General features: G+C 53.5%; 1 protein-coding gene across 1 annotated transcript in view; it reads right to left on the minus strand.

Moving 5' to 3' along the window:
* NBAS (NBAS subunit of NRZ tethering complex) overlaps window positions 1–23,926 on the minus strand; it is a 239,213-nt gene that overhangs the window by 67,425 nt on the left and 147,862 nt on the right. Inside the window, exons 39-42 of the mRNA XM_028515331.2 lie at window positions 23,050–23,126; window positions 22,578–22,715; window positions 12,372–12,601; window positions 8,559–8,669 (exon numbers count right to left, since the gene is read on the minus strand). Of these exons, the coding sequence (XP_028371132.1) occupies window positions 8,559–8,669; window positions 12,372–12,601; window positions 22,578–22,715; window positions 23,050–23,126 (556 nt within the window). The remainder of the gene's footprint in view (window positions 1–8,558; window positions 8,670–12,371; window positions 12,602–22,577; window positions 22,716–23,049; window positions 23,127–23,926) is intronic.

Here is a 23,926-nt window from a genome sequence, read left to right on the forward strand (position 1 = left end):
TTGAAGACAGAAAACCACCGAGACGCAGGGAGTTCACAACCAGGAGAGCAAGCGGGTCAACGCATCCGAGCCACTGCACAGCTCGGACTGATTTCCCGCGGGGCTGCGGCCTCCCGGGAGGCACTGCGTCCGGCTCCGGCAGCTGGGACAGTTGTCCGATGCCTGCTAGTTAGACAGGGACCCAGATCTGCCGGCTTCCACTACGCATTATTTATTCACGTCACAAGGATAATTTAAAATCGGGGTTTCATCACAGAAATGTAAACACCTTATTCATTCAGGAATTTAGGAATCTGTGAGGGGAAGGAACAACCCCAACTTTTGGGTGTAACCGTGACATCCAAGAATCTTGAACTGATACTGGATAGACCCAAAATAGATACAAAGTTTCAAATAACATTAAAATCAGCAAGAATAGTACGTGTGTGTACACCTGAATTACCTGGAGTCATGAATGCCACTTAAATTAAAACATGCATCTTATTATTTTCACCTTGACTTGGATGTCTCTGTAACATAATAAAAATGTTACTTAAGGAGTCGTGTTTGGCGGATCAGTTTGTATGCTGGGCAGTGAGGGGAGGGCTTAATTCTGGTCTCGTGCCGCTCCCTGCACAGAACGCAGAGCGCCAGCCCGGCGTGACCCCAACGCCCTGTGCAACACCCCACGCGGGACGGGCCGGGGAGCCCTCCTCACACACAAACACACAGTTTCAGAGCAATCCTACGAAACGTGGTGCCATGTTTACTAGAATTCCCACTTTCAGAAAGTGCCAAGACAGGTTTTTGGTTTATGTAGATAAAGTTAATACGAATTATGTTTTAAAATGTTTATGAGTGGTAGTAATTAGGATAACAGCATCCATCTATAAAATCAAAATATCAAGTAATTAAAAATGCCCTTTTAACTTTCACTTCAAGAGAAATGCCATATTTCTATTAAGATGTAATCAGACATTTACCAAGGCATACCCATCTACAAACACATGCTTGGTCTACAAAGATGTCCCTGTCTGTCTCCTCCGAGCATCCTTCCGTCTGGGTACCCGCAGCATGCTTTAACCGCCTGATGCCTGTCCGTCCCCTCACCCGGCTGTGTGCCACTGGATGGCCGAGAGGGTACCACCTGGTCTCTACCTGCAGACTCTCGGCACCGGGCACCAGTGAGCAGGACCAGGGGCACGCTCAGCACATGAGCCTGCCGCGTGCCGAAGCGGTAGGAGGATGCACAAAACCGTGGCGTCCTCTGCGGAGCCGTTTGCTGGATGCTGGGTGGGTATAAAGATTCACAACATCAAGCTCTCGCCCAGCGGCTTGGAGATCTAGTTGAGTCGTAAATACTCAGAATTAAACAACGATGCAAATGAACGGCAGGGGCTGACTAACAGCACATAATCATATTCCAATCAAGAGTAGGACCACTACAGCTTTTACTTCAAAAAAAGCAGAAATCAGTAACAGAAGAGCTCATAAAAGGAGTACGTGAGCTTGGCAATGTACAGAGGAAGGAAGCAAAAATAATATGAACAAAGCATCAAGACAAGAACGCACAAGACCTGTGCAAGAAGCGGTGAGTGTGCCGGAGGGCTGGTCAGAAAACACTCTTGATGCTGCCACTGTTGGAAGTGTGCGATGTCATCTGTGGAAGACATTGTATGCACAGTGGTGTATGACAGCGACTCGGAATTTCTGATTCTCCTTCGTAATCTGCACACTGAAGTCCGAACACAATGCAGTAAAGCAGTAAATACAAACCATGTGACCCCCACTCCTGCCCCGAGATTAACTGTTCTGACATGGCTCTGCAGGCAGAACAACATGCCTGATGGAGGAGGAGGGGAAAAAACCCTTGCACTTGACTATGCTGGTTACTGCGGTAGACCAGTAAACCTAGGTAATCCCAACTACTAGATGACAGGTCAGAGAGGTGCAGGGACTTGCCTAAGACCAAACGTCCTGATCTATCTGACTGGACTCGGTGTGGCTCTGTCCACCTTGTCACAAAGCACCATCGACGGATGAGGTCATGTGCCCACAAGAACAATCATTTCAAACAGGATTCTTCCCGTGACACGGGCATTAGCTCTCTGCCCCGCAGCAACCCTCTCACAGAGCTCTCCACCACACCTCACTCCTAACCACCCGAGAAACCGAGGATTCAAGAGGACTCGTCCAGGGAACGGGCAGGCAGAGCCCAAGCCCTGACGGTTTTACCCTCCGTGCTGCACTTGGTTCTCAATACGGTCTCTCTCAGCCAGCTCTCCTTGCTCTTCTGCCCAGCCCACTTATTCTTCTGCACCTACAATTCGGCTCGCCAATGTGCAATTTTACCTAATTATCTTGTCAAGAGAGATGCTGGGATACCTTTAACTGACACAAGATAAATACCGAAACCTCCCTCTTCAGTCAATTGCAATGTGCTAAGATATTTTACAGATGCCGGTAATCAATAACCCATTTTAACAGCTTCCATTGAAGGAAGCCGTTATCTTCTCTTTGGAAACAAGAAATGCAATCTCTGCTCAGAAAACGATTCCAAAGAACCCACATTCAAGAAAGGAGGAAGTACAATGAAACCACCCTGGACTTCTCACTAATTGAATTAATAATCACCCTTAGAAACAAGTGGGTGTTTTTGAACCAAGATATACAGGCTGTTTGACGGCTAGCTATATTTACACGATGCCCATTTAACTTCCGGAGGCTGACTGCAGGGAGAAACCAGCACGGTGTTGCACGCAGAGCACAGCGAATCTATCGTCAGCACCAAGTCCCTGATCCGAGAGTTCTGTTTAACGGCTTCAGGCTGCCAGCCACCCAAAATGCAAGAACAGCACGTACTGAAAGGTCTTATATTCGTATAGAAAAACAAATTCACTTAAACGCACGTTTCCTTGCCTAGTCTGAGACTGAGCAAGGATGCAACCCCGTTAGCTGAGGAAAGGAATCCTTCAGAGGGGAGAGGGGGAGGAGTGGAGGAGAGGGCTGCGAGGAAAGGCTGGGGAGAGAGCAGAGGGGGTGCAGAGGGGTTCAGGATTCAGACGCAGTCACTTCCAGGCATCTCCCCACAGACGAATCCCAAACGTCTGAAGAGCGACGGACCCAAATTAATGACTGAGACGCATGCAGGGAGCACGGGGCTCCCCCACTGATGCCTGTGGGAAGGGGCAAGCCTGCCTGCCAGGTTCAAGGACGCTGACCTGAGGGAAACAGGGGAAGTGTTTCCCCACCAATGCCTCGGACACACACACGTGGCCTGGCATGCCCGCTCCGCGACGCTGTCTGGCAGCTAGCCGACCCTGTGACTATGCAGTGAATGTGGTCGAAATAGTCACGGCGTTTTCAGTGCTGCCAACATTCTGGCCACGTGTCTTTGTAAACAGAAAAGTGGAACTTAGCTTTCGGAGGTCACCTGGACAGTGGATGAGACGGCTACCAGCGAGCATCTCAGGCTACTTCCCACCACACAGACACTCGGGGACGTCCTGTGTGGGAAGTTCCCTGTAAACAGAGTGGTGACACGACAGCCACGGGAACAGCTCCGTCCCCTCCTCCAGAGGGACAACCCGGACACTTACGCCTTTTCATTTCTCACAAAGTGGCAATTCTGATTGCTTTACGTACTCTCATAGTGTTGTCTCTCGCACAAAAGATACTTTGAGATGCCACAGCACAGAAATGGTGACAGCATTCTTCGCTGAGCACTTACTTTACACTGAACACTCTGTCATCTCATGTGACGTTCATGCAGCAGGTGTAACTGGTATCCTGACCTGAAAAATAACTGTCCCAAACTCGCATGTGCAACATCAGTCTAACCGTGCTCACGGGGCACCCGCAAATCTGGTCTGTTTCCAGAATTAACAGCAGCAGCCGCCACGTTTTTTTCTTCTGAGCACCTACTACGTTCAGGTATTTTGTATAAACCCCAAATCTCACGCAGGTCTGCAGAATGACTAAGGAGAACCTTTCCACACGGAGGGAAACTTGCGCACGGAGGGATACAACAGCCTGTTTACCTGGGATGCGCGGGAGGGAATCGCTTCCATCTCGGTAACAGCAGTAACTAGTCCTTCCGTCTTCAGGACTGGCTGACTTTATCTCATGCACAACACGAATCATGATCCTGGTTCTCTTCCCCCTTCGGCCAATAGAAAGGTCACTACCAAACACACATGCAGCTGGGTTTTAGCCGCCATGCAAGACCTGTGACTGAACGCCCGCATGCAACCTTCCGGCTCTGACATGGATGTTTCCTGGTCCTGAATTTTACCTGTTTTCATTTTCAATATTATGACATCTTTTAATAAGCTAACCTACCTTAAGTTCTGTCTCCATTCACTCATCATTCTCACACTGACTTCTCAGCGAAGCCAGGCTTCTTTAAAGGAGAAGGAGACGGAAGAGAAGGCTGGAATTTCTAACTCTTCACCATGTGCAATTGAGACTCAGACCTGACTACGCTCAACGGCAGCCCTCAGGAACAAACTCTGTTTGAATTCAGAGCTGCCTCTGTGACCGAGACCCCGCCCCCGGTCTGAGCACGCAGCCTGCATTAACCAACACAGAAGATGATGGCGTCGTGCTCTCCGCCACCCACACAAAGTCACGTCGGAACCCAGCTGGGTGACGAGCCCGTGGACATCACAGTGAAATGCAAGTGCAGGGTGCTCGGCTTCCAGGTCCGCTGTTTCAAGCAGAAGACACGGGATGGAGAGCGGTCCCAAGGCTGTCGGCCAAGGGCGGTTCTGCCCCTCATTAGCTCTCCTTCCTTCCCGGTGCCCCAGCCACGTGGCCTGCGTCTCCTAACTCAAAAACGTCCAGGACACCGCTGCCCCAGAGCCGGCCCCCTCTGCCTGGAGAGCCTCTTCCCCCTTTGTCCTTCAGCACGAGCCCTCTCCCCACCCAGGGAGAGGGAGGCCTTCCCTAGCTGCTCCTCCTGCGTTGCCCAGGTTGCATTGACTGTGGTTTGGTGGTTGGCGGGGGGTCCGTGTGTGTGTGTGTGTGTGTGTGTGCGTGCGTGTGCCTGCGTCTGTGCACAGTCTCCCCCATCAGAATACAAGCTCCGTGAGGGAAAAGATGCATCTCTCTTGTTCGGCATTTAAACCTATGCTTGCAACAAAAGGACACTACAAAATAGTACTAATATTTAATGGACGAACAAATAGAGTACCATTCCATCAGCTAGAAGCATACCCTGGTGCTTCAAGAGGGTCCTGTGTCAAACCTGTGTCGTAAACTTACAGACACGGAGCAAGCAGAATTGACAAGGACAGTAACAGGCACAGCAGCCACGGCCCTCCAGAGCCACCAGGCCACCCACTCTCCACAGGTCTTCTCTGAGCTTCGTGCTCCCAGGTGAGGACCGTGGTCCTGAGCACTGGGACAGAGTGGCTCGGGAGGACTAAGGGATGCTCAGTGCTACACACCTGGCGTCAGGGGCGGATGTGGATCCTGAGGTGCCCTCTGACTCCACGACCCATGCCCCCTCCACTGGGCCACATGGATGTGGCAGGTGATGCTGTCTCTGAGAGCCACCGAAGTGTCCGGAACCGCCCAGGGACGGTGACAGCTGCTACACTGGCACGAGTGAAAGATCAGCCCTCAGCTTGGGGAGCTGGACCCGCCCCAGCAGGACCAAGGGTGCAGTGAGCCAGTGCCTGCCACATGGCTCCTTACAGCGGTCACTGCAGTCTGAAACTACCAGGAGGAGAGAGAGAGAGAGAGAGAGAGAGAAGGGGGGAAAGGACCTCAAGTTTGGGGGTCCGTGAGAATTGTCTTTCTGCAGCAGTGGAATGCCAGTGATAACTGCCATTGATGAAACGCCAATCACGTGTCAGCCCGGTCCTGTGGGTCTGATACACACCGTGAAGTATTCTAATTGTCATTACACCCGACTTCAAATCATGGAAGAGCAGGCGGAGGGGCCTGAATTACTTGGTGCAGGGACACCAAGTCAGAGAGAGGCCCAGCTAGGACGTGCCCAGCTCTCCAGAGTTGAGGACTTAAACTTAATGCTGCCACCCCCCAAGCTGTCTGAGCTCGTGTATCCATCCATGTGCGGAGGCAGGGACCGTCTGCAAATTCAACCAGGAGGAAAGAGAACATAAAATTATAGGGAAACACAATGTGGGGTGGGGGGCGTCTTTTTAAAGGAACATGGAAACAAACCCCTAAGGCAAACAAATTAATTTCTGGTGACTCTGACCTATTAACTTCCCATTGACATCGACTCAACAAATAGATGTTGGGCAATTTCTACTGTACTAACAAGGCTGATTTCGGACCCCAGTGTTAGCGAGTCTGACGGAACATCAAGGCAAATTACGGCCTTTCCAGTACAGACCAGGCAGCACCAAGCACACCGGCTAATCAGTATTGGGTGTTCTGTCACTCACAAGCAGTGGCGCCGGAGGTAACGATTTCCTGCTCTTGAAATTGCCGTGAGTCCGCACAATCACACCGCCATCAGGTATAATGATACGCCCCGAACAGTCTTGCATATTACCTAATTGCCTGATAATTTATAATGTATTCAGGGACCAGTGAAGCATCCTGTTTGTACAGATACGACACCCTTTTATGTAAAAATGCCAAGATACTTTTAAATGCCAATATGCATATCACAAGAAATATTTATTTGAACATATTACTGTACCTCAAAATGGATTCAGTTCGATATTCATCGAAGATAACACTATCACCCATGTAGCCATTTCATAAATACTTACAATGTGGATGTTAAAACTTCAGAGGGATAAAAATGAAAGATGCTAAGTCTGAAGCATTTCTGGGCTGCTCCGCAGGATCTGACCCCTTTCGCTCTGCCTCCCCTCCCTTCCCCTCTTTCTTCTTGCAGCTCCCCAGCCCAAAGGCCGTCCCTCCTGCAGCCTCTCTCTGCTCCTCCTGCCCCCGCTGCTGGCAGCTCTTCCTCCTCCAGGAATTGCAGAAGGCCCTCAAGGCCTGTCCCCCGCCCTGCCCTCTCCTCTTTCTGTGCGTGTCCCCAAGCACACCCACGACACAGCCCATGCGTCATCTGAGTGCAGGTGGCCCCAAACTAGTAGTGCCAGCTCCACCTTCCCCTCTGAATTTAGATCCCTAAGGAAACACCGCCTGCTTGACCTTGGCTCTTGGGCATTTCAATGTGTATAGTTTCTCCGTCCCATTGCCTCTTCCTCACCCTCCCCTCAAAGTTCCTTGTCGTTAACTACTGCTCCCTGTCTGCCCGAGGGACAGCCCCACCCAACAGGCAGACCCGGAGAAAACCCGGAGACGATCCCTGACCCCTCCCTTCCTATCTAGTGGATGTTCATGAATCAATTCATTAAGCACGGCCTATTTCACCTTCCAGATAGCTCTGAAACCCTTTCTCAGGTCTCCTGCACTTTCAAAACCTTACTCAGCGCCGTGGTCATCTGTCACCCAGTCTACTACGGTACCAGCTCCTGCTCCGGCCGAGATATCTCTACTCCGGCCTCCCTAAAATCTTCTCTCGCCCTGGCTGGCGTGGCTCAGTGGATTGAGCGCGGGCTGCAAATCAAAGCATCACAGGTTCGATCCTCACTCAGGGCACACGCCTGGGTTGCAGGCCAGGTCCCCAGTGGGGGCCACATGAGAAGCAACCACACATTGATGTTACTCTCCCTCTCTTTCTCCCTCCCTCCCCCTCTCTTAAAATAAATAAATAAAATGTTTTTAAAAATCTTCTCTCAACATAGTAACCCAAGTGATCTTCTCGAAATGTAAGTCAGATCACATTACTTCCTTTCCCTTTCCCCAAATCCTGAAATAGCTCCCTATCACTCTCGGGAAGATGCCCACGGCGCACGCACTCAGGGGCCTGCAGAGTCCGAGTCTTGCGCGTGGTCCGGCCCCAGGCTTTCCCGTGCTCCCATCTCACACCGGGCTCCCCTGGCACCCGGGGCCTCACCCGCACTGCCCACCTCCCGGGCGCTCAGACACGTCACGTTCCTTCCGCCCAAGAACTTCTGCGTGTAACACTTCCGTGTCCCTAGAAAACGGTTCCCCGCTCTCCTTGCTGTACAGGTAACCCCGACTCAGTGGTTAGGTCTCGGCTCAGGAGCTGCCTCCTCTGGAGAGCCTCCCCTGCGCGAGCCAGCTCCCCTCCCCGGGCGCTCTCCCAGGGGACTTGCCACCGCTTCGATCTGACATTCGCTGGTGCCATTGTTCTGTTACGCTCTGTCCCCCACACGAGACTACAAGTGCAAAGACAGCTGGGATGCCCGCTTTCGCACAGTATCGGGACTCCGGTGTCCAGTTTCCAGTACGAAACAGAGTCTCAATAAACACTTCTGAATGAGTGAGTGAACGTTAAAGCGTCTAACTCGGGACTATTATTACTGAAAAACAAAAACGAACGGGCTATTAGAATGCGGTGTGACGCTGATGAATGCGGAAGAGAAGGCACGACGACACTGGTCTACCACAGCTGAAAGGGAAAAGGACGATTATACTCGGCAGCTTCACGATCCTTCCAGGACAGGCTGGAAGGACAGACAGACGTGGACGTGAACTTACGCAGGCAACTGTGTGCTTACCCACTGTCGCTGAACAAGAACTCCAAGTGGGTCATGAAGACTTCCCGCTGGGGGACGCCGCACCGCTGCGCCAGCGAGAGGGCGATGCTGCACACGTCCTCCTCGAGGGTTCTTCGGCAAGGGCCGCCAGCCACAGGGGGGAGAGGAGAGAAACACGTTACCTTAATCGGCACGGAAAATGCTCACCGGGGCGCTCACCGGCTGCGACGGGGGCGGCCAGCCCAGTCCCTAGTCAGACATTCCGTGCGATTCGGGGAAAAGGCTTCCAGGGGTTTTAGTGCTGCTGTTTCACTGCGGTGCATCGCAGCGGAGCAAGGGAATGTCTGGGCCAACGGTTTCTCGGCCAGGGGTGATCTGTCCCTCAGGGGTTCCTTGACAAGGTCTGCAGGCATCTTGGATTGTCACAGTGGGGAGAGGAGAAGGAGGCTGTTGCCAGTTCGTGGGTAGAGGTCAGGGATGCCGCGGACCATCCTACAAGGCACAGAACGGCCCTCCCTCAACAGAGAATTACCCAGACCAAAATGCACCGAGGTCGAAAAGTTCTCCTACAGACACTACAACCCGTAGTCAAAAACCAGGACCAAGGAAATGCATCCTGCCTTATGGGCAGGTATCTGAGAAAGCACAGTCAGTCCCTCAACAGATGCTTATGTTTTCCACACGTTTCCAGGTATTGTTAGCTGCGCAGAATCTAAAAACCAACAAGATTTTCCTTGAGGAACTCATGGCCTAGTGGAGGGCATGAAACGTGGGCCAGCAATTAAATGCTAGAAGACTGGAAAGTACTGTGAGCACAGAGACAACGGAGAGACCAACTGGACCTGCAGACGGAAGAATAAACCAGCGTTAACCAGAGGTGGTGGCGAGGGAGAGGGGACAGACGGGCTTCTAACAGAGGAGACAGGATGGGGGGCAGAGGTGTCACAACTAGGACTGTGCGGGGTCCTCCGGTCATCCGACGGACAACGGAGAGCCAGTGGGAGGCATAAACCAGGGAGTGGCACCACCTGTCACTGGACCTGAGAGTCTCCAGGCATGTAAGTAACTGGGGCCCGGGGCACCCACATTGAGGCCGTTTTGGCAAGACGTCTGTACAAGACGTCTGCCTCCCGGAAGGAGAGACTAAGGAGGGAGTTCTCGGTTGGAAGAAGGGTGGACAAAGCCGCACAGGCAGGAGTGAAACACCTGTCACAATTAAGCAACACTGCAGAGACGATAACCCACGACTGTCACAGGTGCGATCACCCAAGGGGGGGCGAACACTCCCTGCAAAGGGCCAGGAGGAAGTCTGTCAGCCTTCGCTGCCATGCAGTCAGTACTCTGCAGCGTATTCTTCTTTCTGCTGTCTTTTATTGTTGCTTTTCCACAAACTTAAAAAATGCAGGAGCCATCCACCCTTTGCTCATGAACTATAAAAAAGAGGCCAAGGTGTGGAATGAGTCTGTTAGCTCATGGATTATTAGGTCACTGTCAATCAAAAACTGTTTCTTAAAATACTGATTAGTACCTACATGCGCACAGGGAAACTCCTGGGGAACAGAGACCATGAGCAAATCACTCTGCCCATCACGGGAGGCTGGGACACTGCCCGGCAGCAGGTACGTGCTCGCCAAGTACTGACAGCGCCCGCATGTGATAAAGTGGGGCGACGCCACACTACACGTGCCCCCTCCTCAGTGACCCTGACTCGCTGAGAAAGCACGCTCTGCAATAAATGCACAGGCAATAACGGACAGGTACACTGCACCTGCAGGAAACCAGCAGGAGAAATAAATGGTGATACCGGGTACAACCGAAGACAGCTGTGGAACAGGCGGAAGCAGGTCCTTCACGGCTTCCCATACGTGGGGCACTGAAACGCCATCTCCCCATCAGACCTGCCAGCTCAGAAAGCCTACAGACGCTGACACATTTTAAGCAAGACACCCAAAGACTACTGCATATTTTTCTGAGCAACAGGTTACAGAGAAGAGTCTATTATATACATTTATCAAAAGCGTGTAGTTGTCCTCTTAGAACATCCTTCAAAAGCATATGCCAGCCTGGATACATGGAAAAGAAGAAAAAGATAAAAGCCTTAACAAACATAATTGATGATACAGGTATGGCATGTCTTATCTTGTGAACTTTTGTTCTGCAAAACAACCCTTTTCTAAGGAAGCATGAGCAGGGCACCAAGGATTACAAAATGCCCAAAGGAAAAGCTCACTGTACTTGGAACTAAGAAGCCCGCATTCCACTTCTGGCTGTGTGACCTTGAACTACTCTTTAAAACTCTCTGATTCTCAAAGTCTTCTTCCAAAAAAAAGAGGAGGTTCGAATACAAGGGCTCTTTGGTCCCTTTGAAACTGCACATTAAATGATTCTGTGAAATTATGAACCTCCGGGAAGACACAGAGGAAGAAAAAAGAATGGTCCACATTTCTCCCTTTAATTGAGTCCGGCTACAGGTTGCTTCTACTCTCTTTCTTTGATCTCCCTATTCCTGGACTTACTCCAAAGAGAATTCGGAGTGTTTTGTCGTGGGGAGGAAGCGCAGGTTAGTATAAAATTATTACAGGGCACCAGGGCTACTCTGCCACTTTCTCTTTAAGTGTAAATAACGATGAAAAGTGGCAATACACCACCACCCTACCAGGACTGTCCTTGTTACTTTGAAATAACACCAGGAGAGAACAATCATTAAATGCAGGCACAGTTTAGACTCGGCTTCGAAGGCTAACAGCCTCCAGTGAAGTGCAAGCACGTCCTTGGGAGCCCAGCCAGACAGGCAGTGGTGACCATCTGGTGGCTCCAGTAGGTGAGAGGTCAAGGTTAAGCTCACAGCTGTGATCCTGACCACCTAAATGTGGGCCGGTTACTTCAAGTCCCTGAACCTCAAGTTCTCCAGCTCTAAAACAGGGACGACAACCCCTCCGTCACAGGGCTACTCTGAGGAGTAACAGAGGTTTAGGGAGCACGCAACCCCACTCCTGGCCCACGGTAAGCACTCCGCAAGCCCTGGGGTGAAGCACTAAACACCTCTACTGAACCACCGCTGTGGGCGAACACACTCTCCCGCTCTCTGATGTGTCCGCAATTCTCTCTGGGTCTGAACCCACTGGATGTAAAACAAAAACCAGGGAGCAGTGCTGAAGCCTTGGGGAGCTCCACACGAGACAAGGAACTCGGCCCGCGGGCCCTCGGCCTGCGCTGCCTCACCTTCCCCCACGAGGGCCTGCTCGCCTCGTGAGAGCAGTAAGGGGCAAAGGGGGGAGGGCAGCGGCTACTGCCCTCGACGCAGAGGCTGCCGGGGCTGGTCAGCGCTGCTCTGCCCGGGAGCCCGGGAGAGACGAAGGAGCCCTGAACCCCCAGCGCTGGGCCCTTCCCTCTGGTATTCGATCAGCTGCGTCGGCCAAGAAAGGGAACTGCCATGAACTTGAAAAGGGAGATTTCCATCCAGGAAAAAAAGGCAATCTTGTTTTTAAATTTCTAGAATAAATTTCACGCTTTTTACCCCTGATCATACCCTATTCACCTCTAACATAGTAATAATCTTGGAATCAAGCTATCGAAGTCATGGGAATTAAAAAAAAAAATAAATTCCCATCCCTAGTATTTAAATCTGCAGGCTCAAGCCGTCACCTGCATCTACTGACCCTTTAGGGAAGACACGCCCCTCAGGTGACTGGAGGAGCAGGGGAAAGGAAGCCTTGTTTAGAGCCCCCGTGCAGACACGTCCGGCGTCAGAGGCCTGCGGTTAACAGCCCTGCGAATTCAGCTGGTCCCGTTGGGCTCAGACCCATCCCTCCCCAGGACGAAAGCAGGCCTTACTCAGCCAGACCGAGGACCGTCTCCTTCTTGTACCGCTCGTCTGAGGCGAAGCGCTGCACGTCCACGCCCCTGCGCAGGCCCCGGAGCACCTGCGCCTGCGTGAGGTCCAGCAGCCGCTCGTTGTAGTAGCCTAGCTGCCTGGTCAGGGAGGCGACGTCCTCAGGCCAGGCGTCCTGTCCACATCGAGTCACGTGGCTGGTGACCATCAGGATGAGCTCTTTAGGGTCGGCCTGGGAGGAACAGAAAACAAGTTGCAGCAAGAAGACAATGTTGTACTACAGGGCACCTGTGTGGCTCTTCACACAGCTGCCACCAAACGGAGTTTCCCAGCCACCCTGGACCTCGGCTGCAGGGGGTGTGGACTGCAGACCACGGAGGCAAGACCCCAGGCGGGGTCTGGAAGCAGGTCACCGGACTCCACTCCGCTGCTCTTCTTCCACCGTACACACCCCACCCTCGGGATAAAGAACACATTGCTGCCTTTTCGGCTCCCATGAACCTGCATCAGACCTGTTCCCCACTACCTGGCCGTGGACCACCATGTGCCCGGGAAGCAGCCACCACCATCGCTGCCCCTGGGCGAGGTTCCCCTGGAGCATCTGTGTGTTCTCGGCAACAGGGCTGCGGCTCAGTAGCCCCACTGATGATGCCCGGACGGCTGAGGAGACAGCGTTCTCTCCCAGGATGAGCGAGGGGGAGAGAGTCCCTCCCTCGTCCCGGAGCCATAAACCCTTCGAGCTGCGTCAGGAGGCACCCGACCAATTTTGACTCTGCTGGATGTGGGGCTCCAGGGATATTGCTCTCCAGTTCTTAGCAGCTTCTCTGACCAGTAAAATATTCGAACAGAACAAAACCCAGATCTAACAGAGGACAGGAGACAGAAGGAGTGATTAACTGGGCACACTTGTTTATATTCAAGTTGGCTTAGGCGTCAACGAAGTAATGCAGCTCAGCCATGATTTTGGAATTACTTTGGGAACCTGATACTTGAACAACATTGACCCAGTCACTCCCAATTTCTGGGAAAACATAGTGTATGTCTTAACATAAGCAAATTTGGGGGAAAAAAACTCCAGAACCTACCTTTGGTTCTCAGAAATGCACCTAGTTACAGTACGCTGTCAGCGTTTCTAACGTGTGAGCCGTTACTTCGAGCTGCACAGGAATGTACCCATGTTGAGTCCATACTACAAACACAGCCTGTCTCTCCCTCTCATTCTCTCTCTCTCCACCCCCACCGCCTGCCCCGGTGCGAGTAAGGAATGATCTGGGAGTACCGACAAAGTCCAGTTTAAAAAAAGCCTTAATTTGCAGCAGGTGGAGTTGAGAAAAGGCAGGTGGAGTTGAGAATTTTTCCCCCAACTCTAGGCAGATACTGAGTCCTGCCCTAAACACACACAGGTAAGTATCTCAAGTCCAAAACACCTGGGTTTGAAAACTAACTCTCCAAAGTAGGCCACCAAACCACGGTTCAATTCATGCAACCAGTATGTCTTCGTGTGCCTATTAAATAGCAGGCGATGTACTAAGAAGATGTGACCCTTTCCTCCAAGAATGCCGCCCGGTCGGAGAGAGAGCCCAGCAATGAGAAAACGGTACGTGACAGGACCAGCAAAATCCCAGGGAGACAAGTTCCGGTGCAGGGTACAGAGGATGTGCTAAGTCCCAGGGGGGAAGACCCAGTGGGAAGATGGAGTGATGAAAGGAATCTTCCCGCAGCTGGAGAGTGCTTTGGGAATGACCCGCATGTGGATGGCATTTCCGGCAGTGGCTTTGGGCAAAGAGGATCCCGGCTCTTGGTGCCTCCACAGCTAACATGGAACCCAACCCGCTCTCTACTCGTTGGCCGCAGCCCTGGGGGCACCACCCTGCACCAGCGGCCATGGGCTCAGCCGCCCGCCTACACCCGCTCGGCACCGCAGACGCGCACTGCTGCCGCCTTTGGTCCCCTCTCTGCTCGCGGCCGGGAGAGCAAGCGCAAACGCCCGATGATCGGGGCTCTCCTGCAGCTGCTCTCCCGTGCAGCCACAGGTCTGGGGCCCAGCCTTGCACTCCACCCGCAAACCCACGTTCACCAAAACAGGGAAGAAAGCTTTTTTCACCTGCACACTGACCTGAGGCTTCAGACGAAAGCCCTCGGCCTGCAGCTGCCTGGTGCGCGTTGCAGGAGAGGCTGTGCCCACCCAGCCTACCCGTGAGTGACCCGGGCCCTCTACCACCCTGCTGCTCCCCAGCCCCCCTCAAGGGATCAGCCGCCTCCAGTCCCCACAGGTTTCTCCAGCTCCTGCTCCGCCTTCATTCTCCACTTTGTGTTTTCTGGAACACCCAGGGTTTATACCTGTACTGGGACAGTGGCCTGCACACTCTTCACTTGACCATAACAGCATCCTAGCGTCTGAGGCACAGGCCAAATGCCGTACTCCGTGAATCCGACTTTGCCAGGGCACAGGCACAGGTGAGAGGGAGACCCCTCACCAGCAGGAGCGGCTTTCAGGTCGGGGGCCCGCATTCCGGCATTCCGGCCCCTCACTGAGCAGAAACACCGTTCGGGGCAGGCTACTCCCCACCTGTCGCATCGCCTATGGAAGAGTGTCAACAAGCACACCACACACTCTCCTCATGGTATGTGCCGAGGCACCAGTAAAATAAGGTATTTTAAAGCCTTCTTTCCTCCATTGTTAAATGAAAGCAACTGGGCCCAGCGCTGTCTCTCGGGCAGTTAAGAACGAGTGACTGGGAAGGACACACGCACAGACAAATCACGGAGGGCGCCGGAAAACACGCGCCACTACACAGCCGCACGCCCAGAGCGCCGCGCACGCCGTGGGGGGAGCACGGACCCCCTCCGTGACTCCTGTGGGGCTCAGTTTCTTCAGCTGCGGAACACAGGGGCATCGCCAGGTAGTCGCCTTCCTACGACTAAAACTCTCTGAATGTGAAAGAAGCTAATCACAAAAATAAAGTAAAACCTGTCAGTCCCCCCAGGGGCAGAACCGGGGAAGCTCTCCGTTCCCCTCATTACCGCCTCCACCAACTACTCAGGACAGATCTCTCTGTTAAAAATACAATTTCAGAGCAGTGAATTCCAGTTCATAGATTCCCACAGTTTAAGCTACTTTAATCTCTTCTCCTTTAGTGAGCAGAAACTGTCCCAGGGGTGTTAACCTTTTGGCGTCTCTGGGCCACACTGGAAGAAGAGTTATCTTGGGCCACACACTAAATACACCGCAACATGGAATCACACAAAAAATCCCATAATGTTTTAAGCAAATGTACGATTCTGTGTTGGGCTGCACTCACTGACATCCTGGGCTGCATGCGGCCCATGGGCCACAGGCTGGACACCCCTGGTTTAGCCCCTCTGTGAATAACTTTTATTTCCCATTCTTTGAACAGCATGCTTGTTCGCTTCTCTGAGAAGTGAACCAGTTTCAGAATAAGCACCGACTATTTCAGTCTCCAGCACAGAACAGGCACAGCGCTAAACAAGGTGAGTGGAACCTCACTCGGCACAGACAGTCTGTGGAACAGGTGTCCGCCAGCATCACCTGTTTTCGCGTGTGGGAGAGGTGAGTGGGTTGCCCGAGGCCATTCGGGGTAAGCAGCAGGGCGGGGATGGGACTCCCACGCACAACACCTCCCAGGAACCACGCTCTCATACGTAGGAGGCGGCGAGGGCTCTCTCCCAAAATTACAAGGGCCTTGCCGGGACCGGTGTGGAGGGGCTCCCACCAAACGTAAACAGGACCTGCCATTCGAGTCCTGTACAAATGACCGCCTTTCAAGGACGGGCCGAGCACTGCTATTCCGCAGCACGCCCAGGCTGACTTTCTGACACACACACTCTTCCTCTCGTCCCTTTACACACACTCACACGTGTGTGAGTGCAAGCGAGCACAGAAGACTCTCAGTGTCTCCAGGTTTGTGGGTCATCAAGTATTTGTTAAGGGCACGGAAAGATTTTCAATTACTTCGATTTATTGTGTTAAAACATAGAACTACTGAGGAGGGACAGCTCTCGGTCTTCCAAGAAAATGGAAACTTAGGTGTGGGGAGAAACCCTGGGACGCGGCGTCCAAGGGCCTGGATCACTGGTCCTGCCTCCCGAGCCTCGGGCTCGCTGTCATTCGGAGCGAGGCCGCCCCCTCCGTGCAGGGCCCTCGGGAAGATGAAGCGGCCCCGAGTGGATGAGCACGCTGTAGATTCCTAGCTCTCCCCAAAACTGTCTTCTCGACACCATCACGACTTCCTCTCCCTTGCTCAAGGAACTTTGTTTGTGATGACTTCTGGTACTCTGTTTAAATTTTAATAAGAATTCAAGCCCTGAGCTTATCCCAATTTCCCTCAAAACATTCCGAATCACCCCCACCCACCCCAACCCTCCATCTCACGTACACACTCACTCGCCCCACGAGCGAGCCACGTGAAAGTCTCTAGAGCTCCCACTCTCATCAGTGCATCCCATCTGAGCCTCTTCCCAGGCACAGGACGTCCACAGGAGGCGGCTGTCCCTCCATCGCCGGTGCCACCGCAGGCCAATGTCACGGCCACAGCCCTGAAGGCAGGAGGAAGGCAGACGCCCTGCCTCTCCCCTGAAACCGCCGTTTCTCGTGTAGAGGACATTCACACCCGTCTCCTTGCTTCCCCAACCTCACACAACGGCGTGGCCCCTGCATACAAAAGCTGTTAGCCTCTAAGAAGCTTTTGAGGGACTTTATAGGTAGTTTCAAAACCTTCCACACTGAGGATTCAAAGTGATACCGCAAAACACCACAGGCTGCAAAAACTAGTAACATAAAAAGTCATCAAAATGTAAAATTGAAAGTGTGTGGAATCAAATTACTCTATTACTTCTCCAAGACTTGGCAATGCAGTTCTTCGAGGGGAGAGGGTGAATAAAATACGGTCTCTTTAAAGAGTACGGCCAAACCCCTGCGACAACGACATATTCCTAAGTATTCATGACAACAGGATGCTCTGCAACTTAGTGACTGCTCACTCGTTAGAGACAATAAATCCATTCCGGTTTGATGGTCTTTGTTTCTGGGGAATGCAGCCGGGACAGTTTTAAACAGGTGGTGTGTCTCCCTCTAGGGTTCTTATTTGCTTGAGATAATTTTGTACTCAGTGTTCTCAGTTAAGTACCTTTAAAAAAGACCATTTTAGAAATGGTCTACCATCAAGTTTTGCGTTTCATCCCCTGCTGGGTTTGCTTCTCTGGAATACAAAACTAAAGTATATGTTTCCATTTTAACTGCTTTTATCTTCTGAAAAACGTTCAAAGGGATGCTCAAAAGAGCAGGCTTCAAGATGCATTTACAGTCATTATAAAGGTAACATATTAGTGGAAAAACAGGGTACAGAAGAAGGTGTATGGCTTAACTCACATTTGTATACAATTGTTATAGAAATAAATACGTGTGTGTGTGTGTGTGTGTGTGTGTATCCATCAACTATTTCTAGAAGGAGAGAAAAGAGAAACGACTATTGTATACCGTTTTCATCATTTAATTTTTTTGGCTGTGTGCGTATTGTTTTTTTGAACATAAGAATGAGTTAACTAGGACAGACAGTAGAAAACACTTTTTTTTTTTCCAACTGACCACTTGGCACGCACCCTTCTGAGTCCCAGACCAGAGAACGGGGGTGGCGTGGGCTGCCCCCCAGACCACCCAGGGAGCCGCCCAGGGGCCTGTGTGGGGGGAAGGGGGCTCAGGATGGGATGCAAGGGCCTTTTATCAGAAAAAACCCCAGCAAGTTGTGCCAGTACTTTTATTCACGCCACGTCATCTACCTAGACTATCACCCGCCCCGCAGCACAGAGTTACGGGGCGGAAAGGGAAAACGTGAGAAGCCTGGGGAAGCAGGAACGAGTGGAGCCGACAACGGAGCACAAGTGACGCCGCGACGCCTCGACGCCTCGCGGGGCTGCTGTTCTGTGCAGGCCATGGACGGACACTGCTCCGATTCCAGCCTGCATGGGCTTCACCCGAGTTTGCCACACTTAACGCCAAACTCAGTGGTGCTGTTCTGTGCACAGGGAGGTGCTAGAAAGACCCACATAACGAGCCACGAGGCAGTGGACAGAACACCGCATGCACCTAAAGCACCCCGGTACTGTGCCCTCCGGGTCCCCTCGAATCGGGAGTCGGCACTCCACACCTCAGGACGGGAGCTGCGGGCCGTCCGCAGGCACGCAGCCGAGTGACCCTGAACCTCTGCACCTGCCCCGGCCACCGAGTGTCTCCAGCGGCGGGTCCTGGGGAGTCACAGAGAGACGGGCTCCTGCTCTAAGGAAGATCGCATGGCGACAAGACGGTGCCTCTCAGCCCTACAGGAGCCGCTCCAAAGGGGGTCCATCTCAGAGCAGCGACCTGGAGGGGGAGCCCAAGAAGGACCCGTGCAGGAGACTCATCTGCTGACGGGGGTGGGGGAGGTGTTTCGGCCAGGCACGGCGGTGTGTTCACAGGGGCAGTGTGTTCAGAGAGTCCTTCACTCTGACCAGCTAGAACACGGGCTTCGGAAGAGCTGGTGTCGGGTCATGGCTGGGGGGCCAGGGAGAGCCAGCCAGTCAGCGAGGGTCTTCCCTGTCACGCACAGGAGCTCAGGCGGCGGCGCCCAGGAAAACGTCCTGCCAGGAACGGCCCCTCAGACCTGCTGCCGGAGGACACTTGGGTCCCAAACCCAGTGCCCCAGCTCCTCCTGGGACACAGCCAGGGCGGCAGCATGTCCACGTACACAGCAGGCGGAGCCTGGCATCAGGACCACGCAGCAAGAGGACGAGAGGATGGTGCTCTACCAGCGCGACCCTGAGCGAGGCTCCGGGTTTCTCTGAGTCTTGTCCTCTGCGAAGGAATTTCTTCTCCTGCACAATGGGGCTGGTCAAAGGGTCAGCAACGTGGCAGCATGCATGAGGAGGGCACTTTAGGACCACCAGTGACTGTGGAGGGCCGGCCTGGTCTCGTACTGCCCGCCGACAACTCCCCAAACAAGTCCCCGCACTGACTGCTGCCGCCTCGCCCCTTCCGGGCACTGTCCCGGCCACAGTGCGGTCTGCTGTGACCGCTGCACTTCCACCCTTTCCCCCGGGGTCGGGCAACTCTTCCGGCCTTGAGTTTATACAGTAAAACGTCAGCGCTACCTCACACCCGAGTGCGTGGAAAACACCACAGTGTGTGTGTCACTGCCATTTGCTGTCTGAGGGCTCTTCCCCCGTGAACACGCGCGATGCTGCTCGCGGCCTGTGGCCTTCACTCAAAGGTCGCCTTCTGAACTCGGGTCTCTGCTGAGCCTATTTACACTGTGCTCTTCAGACGGACGGAGAGCGACACACACACACTCCTTATCCTTTAGCGCCCTTATCACCATTAACATAGCACACGTTCTGTTCACTTACGTTTTCATGGTGCCCTTCCCCAGGAGAACGGAAGCCCTAACAGGACAAGGGTTTTATACACTTAGTTCACTACTGTTTTCCCAGGACCTAGAGCACTGCCTGGCACGAAGCAGTCGCATGATAAATACCTGACGAAAACACACACACAATTCAGTCATCACATGTGCACCGATGACCTGGTCATCAACTGGCAGTCACCTCCGCAGGGAGCCCACCTCCCCAGGGAGCCCGGCTCCTGCGCCTTCCCTTCCAGGTCCTGAACAAGCCTCGGGGAAACCCAGTGCATACAGCACACACGCCGGCCTCCAACAGCCCTTCCTCTGCTTGACATGGAAACTCTACGAATTCAGAATCACAGAGCAGAGTGCTGTGACCGAGGTAAGGACAGGGCAGTGCCAAGGCACAGGGAGGGCGTCCCACACAGTCTGGGGACACCAGACGGTGGCAGGAATGAGGCACAGGTGAGGTAACACCTGAACCACGTGGCTGAGCAAAGAAACGGGGGGACATCACAGGCAGAGAGTGCCCCGTGCGTGAGGGCAGGAAGTGGAGCAGGCACGGGTGTGCAGAGGTCGGGTGTGCAGAGGTCGGGTGTGCAGAGGTCGTGTGGCTGCAGCAAAGGCGGAGGGGGTCGGAGGAGCAGACGGAGGCCGCCCTTGGAGGACGTGCGACGTGCGGGAAACCACCGGAGGGCTCGGCGGGGGCCAGCCAGTCCTGGTGGGGGGCGGGGAGAGAGAGACCGCTCTGACAGGCGCCTGGGGAAGACACAGAGGGACACAAGCGGGGACGGGCACTGTTTAGGACGCTGCTGCCGCAGCTAAGATGAGGAGCTCTGGCAGACGAATGAAGTGAGGGCGTGGACACGGGGGCGGGGGGGGGAGGGGGACCGGCTGCAGAGGGTGCCAGCTCCCCCTCCAAACGCATCTGTCTGGAAGACTCTCAGACTGTCTGTGCATCTTGCTGTTTACAAAAATGCCAACTTCTGTTGCACCTTTCAAACGAACACTCACATGCTCTCCACGGCACTGACAAGTGGTCCCTGCAGAAGGCGCTGGCCTGAGCGCTGGCCTGGGGCCTGGCCGTGCGCCATCTCAGTGCTGTGGGGGGCACCCCAGTTCGGTCTGGGGCAGGCAGCTGAGGGGAAATCTCCTGCTAAGCATGACCCCTGGACCACACGGACCTGCTGGCCTGTCCCCGCACTCAGATACAGTGCTGCCCCTTGAAGCACAGACCCCCCCCATGGCAGTGCCTGGGCCCGGGATGCAACGGGAGCAGGCGTCAGGACCGACACCCCAGGGTGGGAGCGCAGTCTGCCGACCAAGAATCAGGGGCCAAGGGCAAGGGAGAGGCAGAGGGGCCCGAGGGACACCTTCATAGAAAAGGACCATGTGATGGAAAATGGCGACGGGAACAAGAATTCAAGGGTGGGGACGGACAGGAGTTGAAAGGAGAACCAGAACCGGGGTGACGGATGGAAATCGAGTCTCAGCATCTCTCAGTGAACAATGCCAAGCTCTGTCCTCCCCTGCGAGCACTCGGCGACTGCTGGGTCCCTGAGGGGGTGTGCAGTGCACGAGATCCGGACACGGGACGCACATCCCACCGAGCGAAGGGGCTGCTGGGAACGCAGAGGGAAGCAAGGTGGGCCTGCCGGCACTTCCAGCCCGCCCCTTGCAACCTCCCCCCTGAGCCCCTGCACGCTCTGGCTGCCGAAGTCTTCAACAGGGTTTCCCACGGAGTGACCGCGGTGCCTGAGGCAGGAAACCGCGCTGGCCAGATGCTGAAGTTGGGACGGAATCTAATGGTTCTCGCCGTACTTAGCTCTCTCACAAACCGCATGACTTGGGACCTCTAATTTTTGGTAGGAAATGATTTACTATTAGGGAAAACAATAAAAATATATGTCCTATTGGAATTTTCCTCCGAGAGGACTCCTTTCATTAATGTTGGCAGGAGATGACACTGCAGGTCACGGGCCCCAAAGTGGCTCTGCCACAAGCAAGCTCTCGGGCTTCTGCTAGCTTCAGCGGGTGGTGGGCCTCACGTCAGCCGCCTGTCCCCTCACTCAGCTCCCCTCGTGCACCCCCTCATGCACCCCTGTGCACTCTTGTCTGGGTCGCAGCCAGGGCCGAGTTCCCAGAGGTCAGGCGGCATCTCCCTGCCCCCCACCCCTGTGCTCAGTGGGCGTCTAAGACACACGTGAGGCGCTCGCTGGAGGCAGTGGCAGCAGCTGATAGACTGAGTGTCTTCCGTCCTCTACGTCGGCGAAAACAGAGCGCAGTGCTCCGCCCTATGCACGGACAATATACTTGGAAATTGGAGAGGGAGATGCCCTTTCCGCGCTGGGACCCCAGTCCCTGGGGCCGGCTCACAAATCTCGGCCTAACACGCTGTGACAACACACCGACTGGTTGGGAAGAACTCGAGTCTGCAGCAGGGCCCAGTGCTTTTCGTCGAGCAGAGCCCCACTGCGGTCAACAGACTTGGCGCTCTGCAGCAGCGACGGTTCGGTGCTGGCGCGCACATGCGAGCCCTGACGAGAGGGCGAGCAGCGGACACACCGACAACACTCTCTGCCCGCCTCCGACCGACGGTGGTCACAGACAGCAAGCACACCGTTCTAGAAAGAAGCTTCCCCCAGGCAGCCACCTCACCCCCTCCATTCACAGCACACTCGCTCTGTTTCCTCTTTCACGTAGAAACAAAGCAGGTCGGTAACCCCGAAGAGGTAAACACGTGAACACGTGTTTGAACTCTTCTAGAACAGCTTGAGCTCCGCGCCCCGCGCGGCGGAGCCCGGGAGGACTCACCCTGTAAAGAGGGTGGCACTGGTCGCTGAAGCACGGGGCCAGCCGGGCGTAGATCTGCAGGCTGTAATAGTACGCGGCCAGCTGCAGGGACAGCGCGGAGCAGGGCTGCTTCTCGAAGCACCTGTTGGCGTCCAGCACCTAGGAGGGGACAGCAGGGGGCAGGCTCAGCTGCAAGGAAGTCAGGGTCACCACAAACCGCCCTCACCTATCAAGTCACTGCTGTAGAATCTTGGTTCAAAGTTTCCATCAGATCAACTCGATCTCATCTGAATGCGACAACATTAACATTCAGAAGACACTCTAAAGGCAGACCCTATGCACATAACGGCAGGGTTAACATCAGTTTTCAACTAACATTGTAGAACTTACTCTCTGGATACCGACCACAGCTATTTACGTGAAGTAAACAATTATAATGAACAGCAGTTTTTTAGTTAATTCGTTTTTAAGTCCTTTGTTCGGGTGAACTCACCTGAGGTAAGGCAAGGAGATAGGCGAGGGCCAAGGTCATGTCATCTGGCAAAGCGTCGCTTGCTAGCTGCAAGAGAACTGAATACAGGGGAAGCGCATTATTTTACGTGAGGATCTGTATGACAGTCGCAGGCACTAAGTACCATGTTTTCATGAAATCACGAGATGTCGACAATTGGCTTCAGAAGACTTTTTACGACACTTTCTGAAAGTCCATTCAGTCCCACTGAAGTACAGATCTCATGAAACCTTGCTAACTGGTGACCCTGCCTTAACTCAGACGAATGATGCAGTTCCTTAGACATGAGGAAATCCTGTCAGTGTAGCTGCCAAGTCCAAGTGCAAATGGATCAGTGAGGATGGCTTCTCAAAGCTGACCCTTTGATTTAAAGGACCAATTCTAAGGACCCAGGCTGTGCTGTAACACTGTGTATACCCACGGCAGCAAAGGTGGAAGACGATCATATAGATACTAACAATCGGAACAACGAAGTAGCTTTCTGAATGCAAACTTAGGATATATAACTGCAGTAATGATAATACGGTTTTGTTCCTTCCAAGAACACCCCTCCTTATCACGATCCACCAAAAGAATGCCAGGCTCTTGCTTTGATTATGTGTCATAACAGCTTTTCCACAAAGAACAGGGACATAAGTGACAACCTGTGGAGGCCACAGCTCCAACAAACAAGAGGATGCTGCCCAGGTCTGCGTGTATGGGCGGTCTGTGCAGGCGGGGGCACGCTCCACGCACTCGGGCCCGAGGACGAGCCCCAGGCCGTCATGGGCAATCACGGTGTAAATCCTTTACTTCCAGAGAAAACGGAGTCTCCTGATCGGCACTAATGAAGGAGAACAAAGTGTGAATAATCCAGAGG

Source organism: Phyllostomus discolor, chromosome 6 (assembly GCF_004126475.2).
Source record: "Phyllostomus discolor isolate MPI-MPIP mPhyDis1 chromosome 6, mPhyDis1.pri.v3, whole genome shotgun sequence".
Lineage (NCBI taxonomy): Eukaryota > Metazoa > Chordata > Mammalia > Chiroptera > Phyllostomidae > Phyllostomus > Phyllostomus discolor.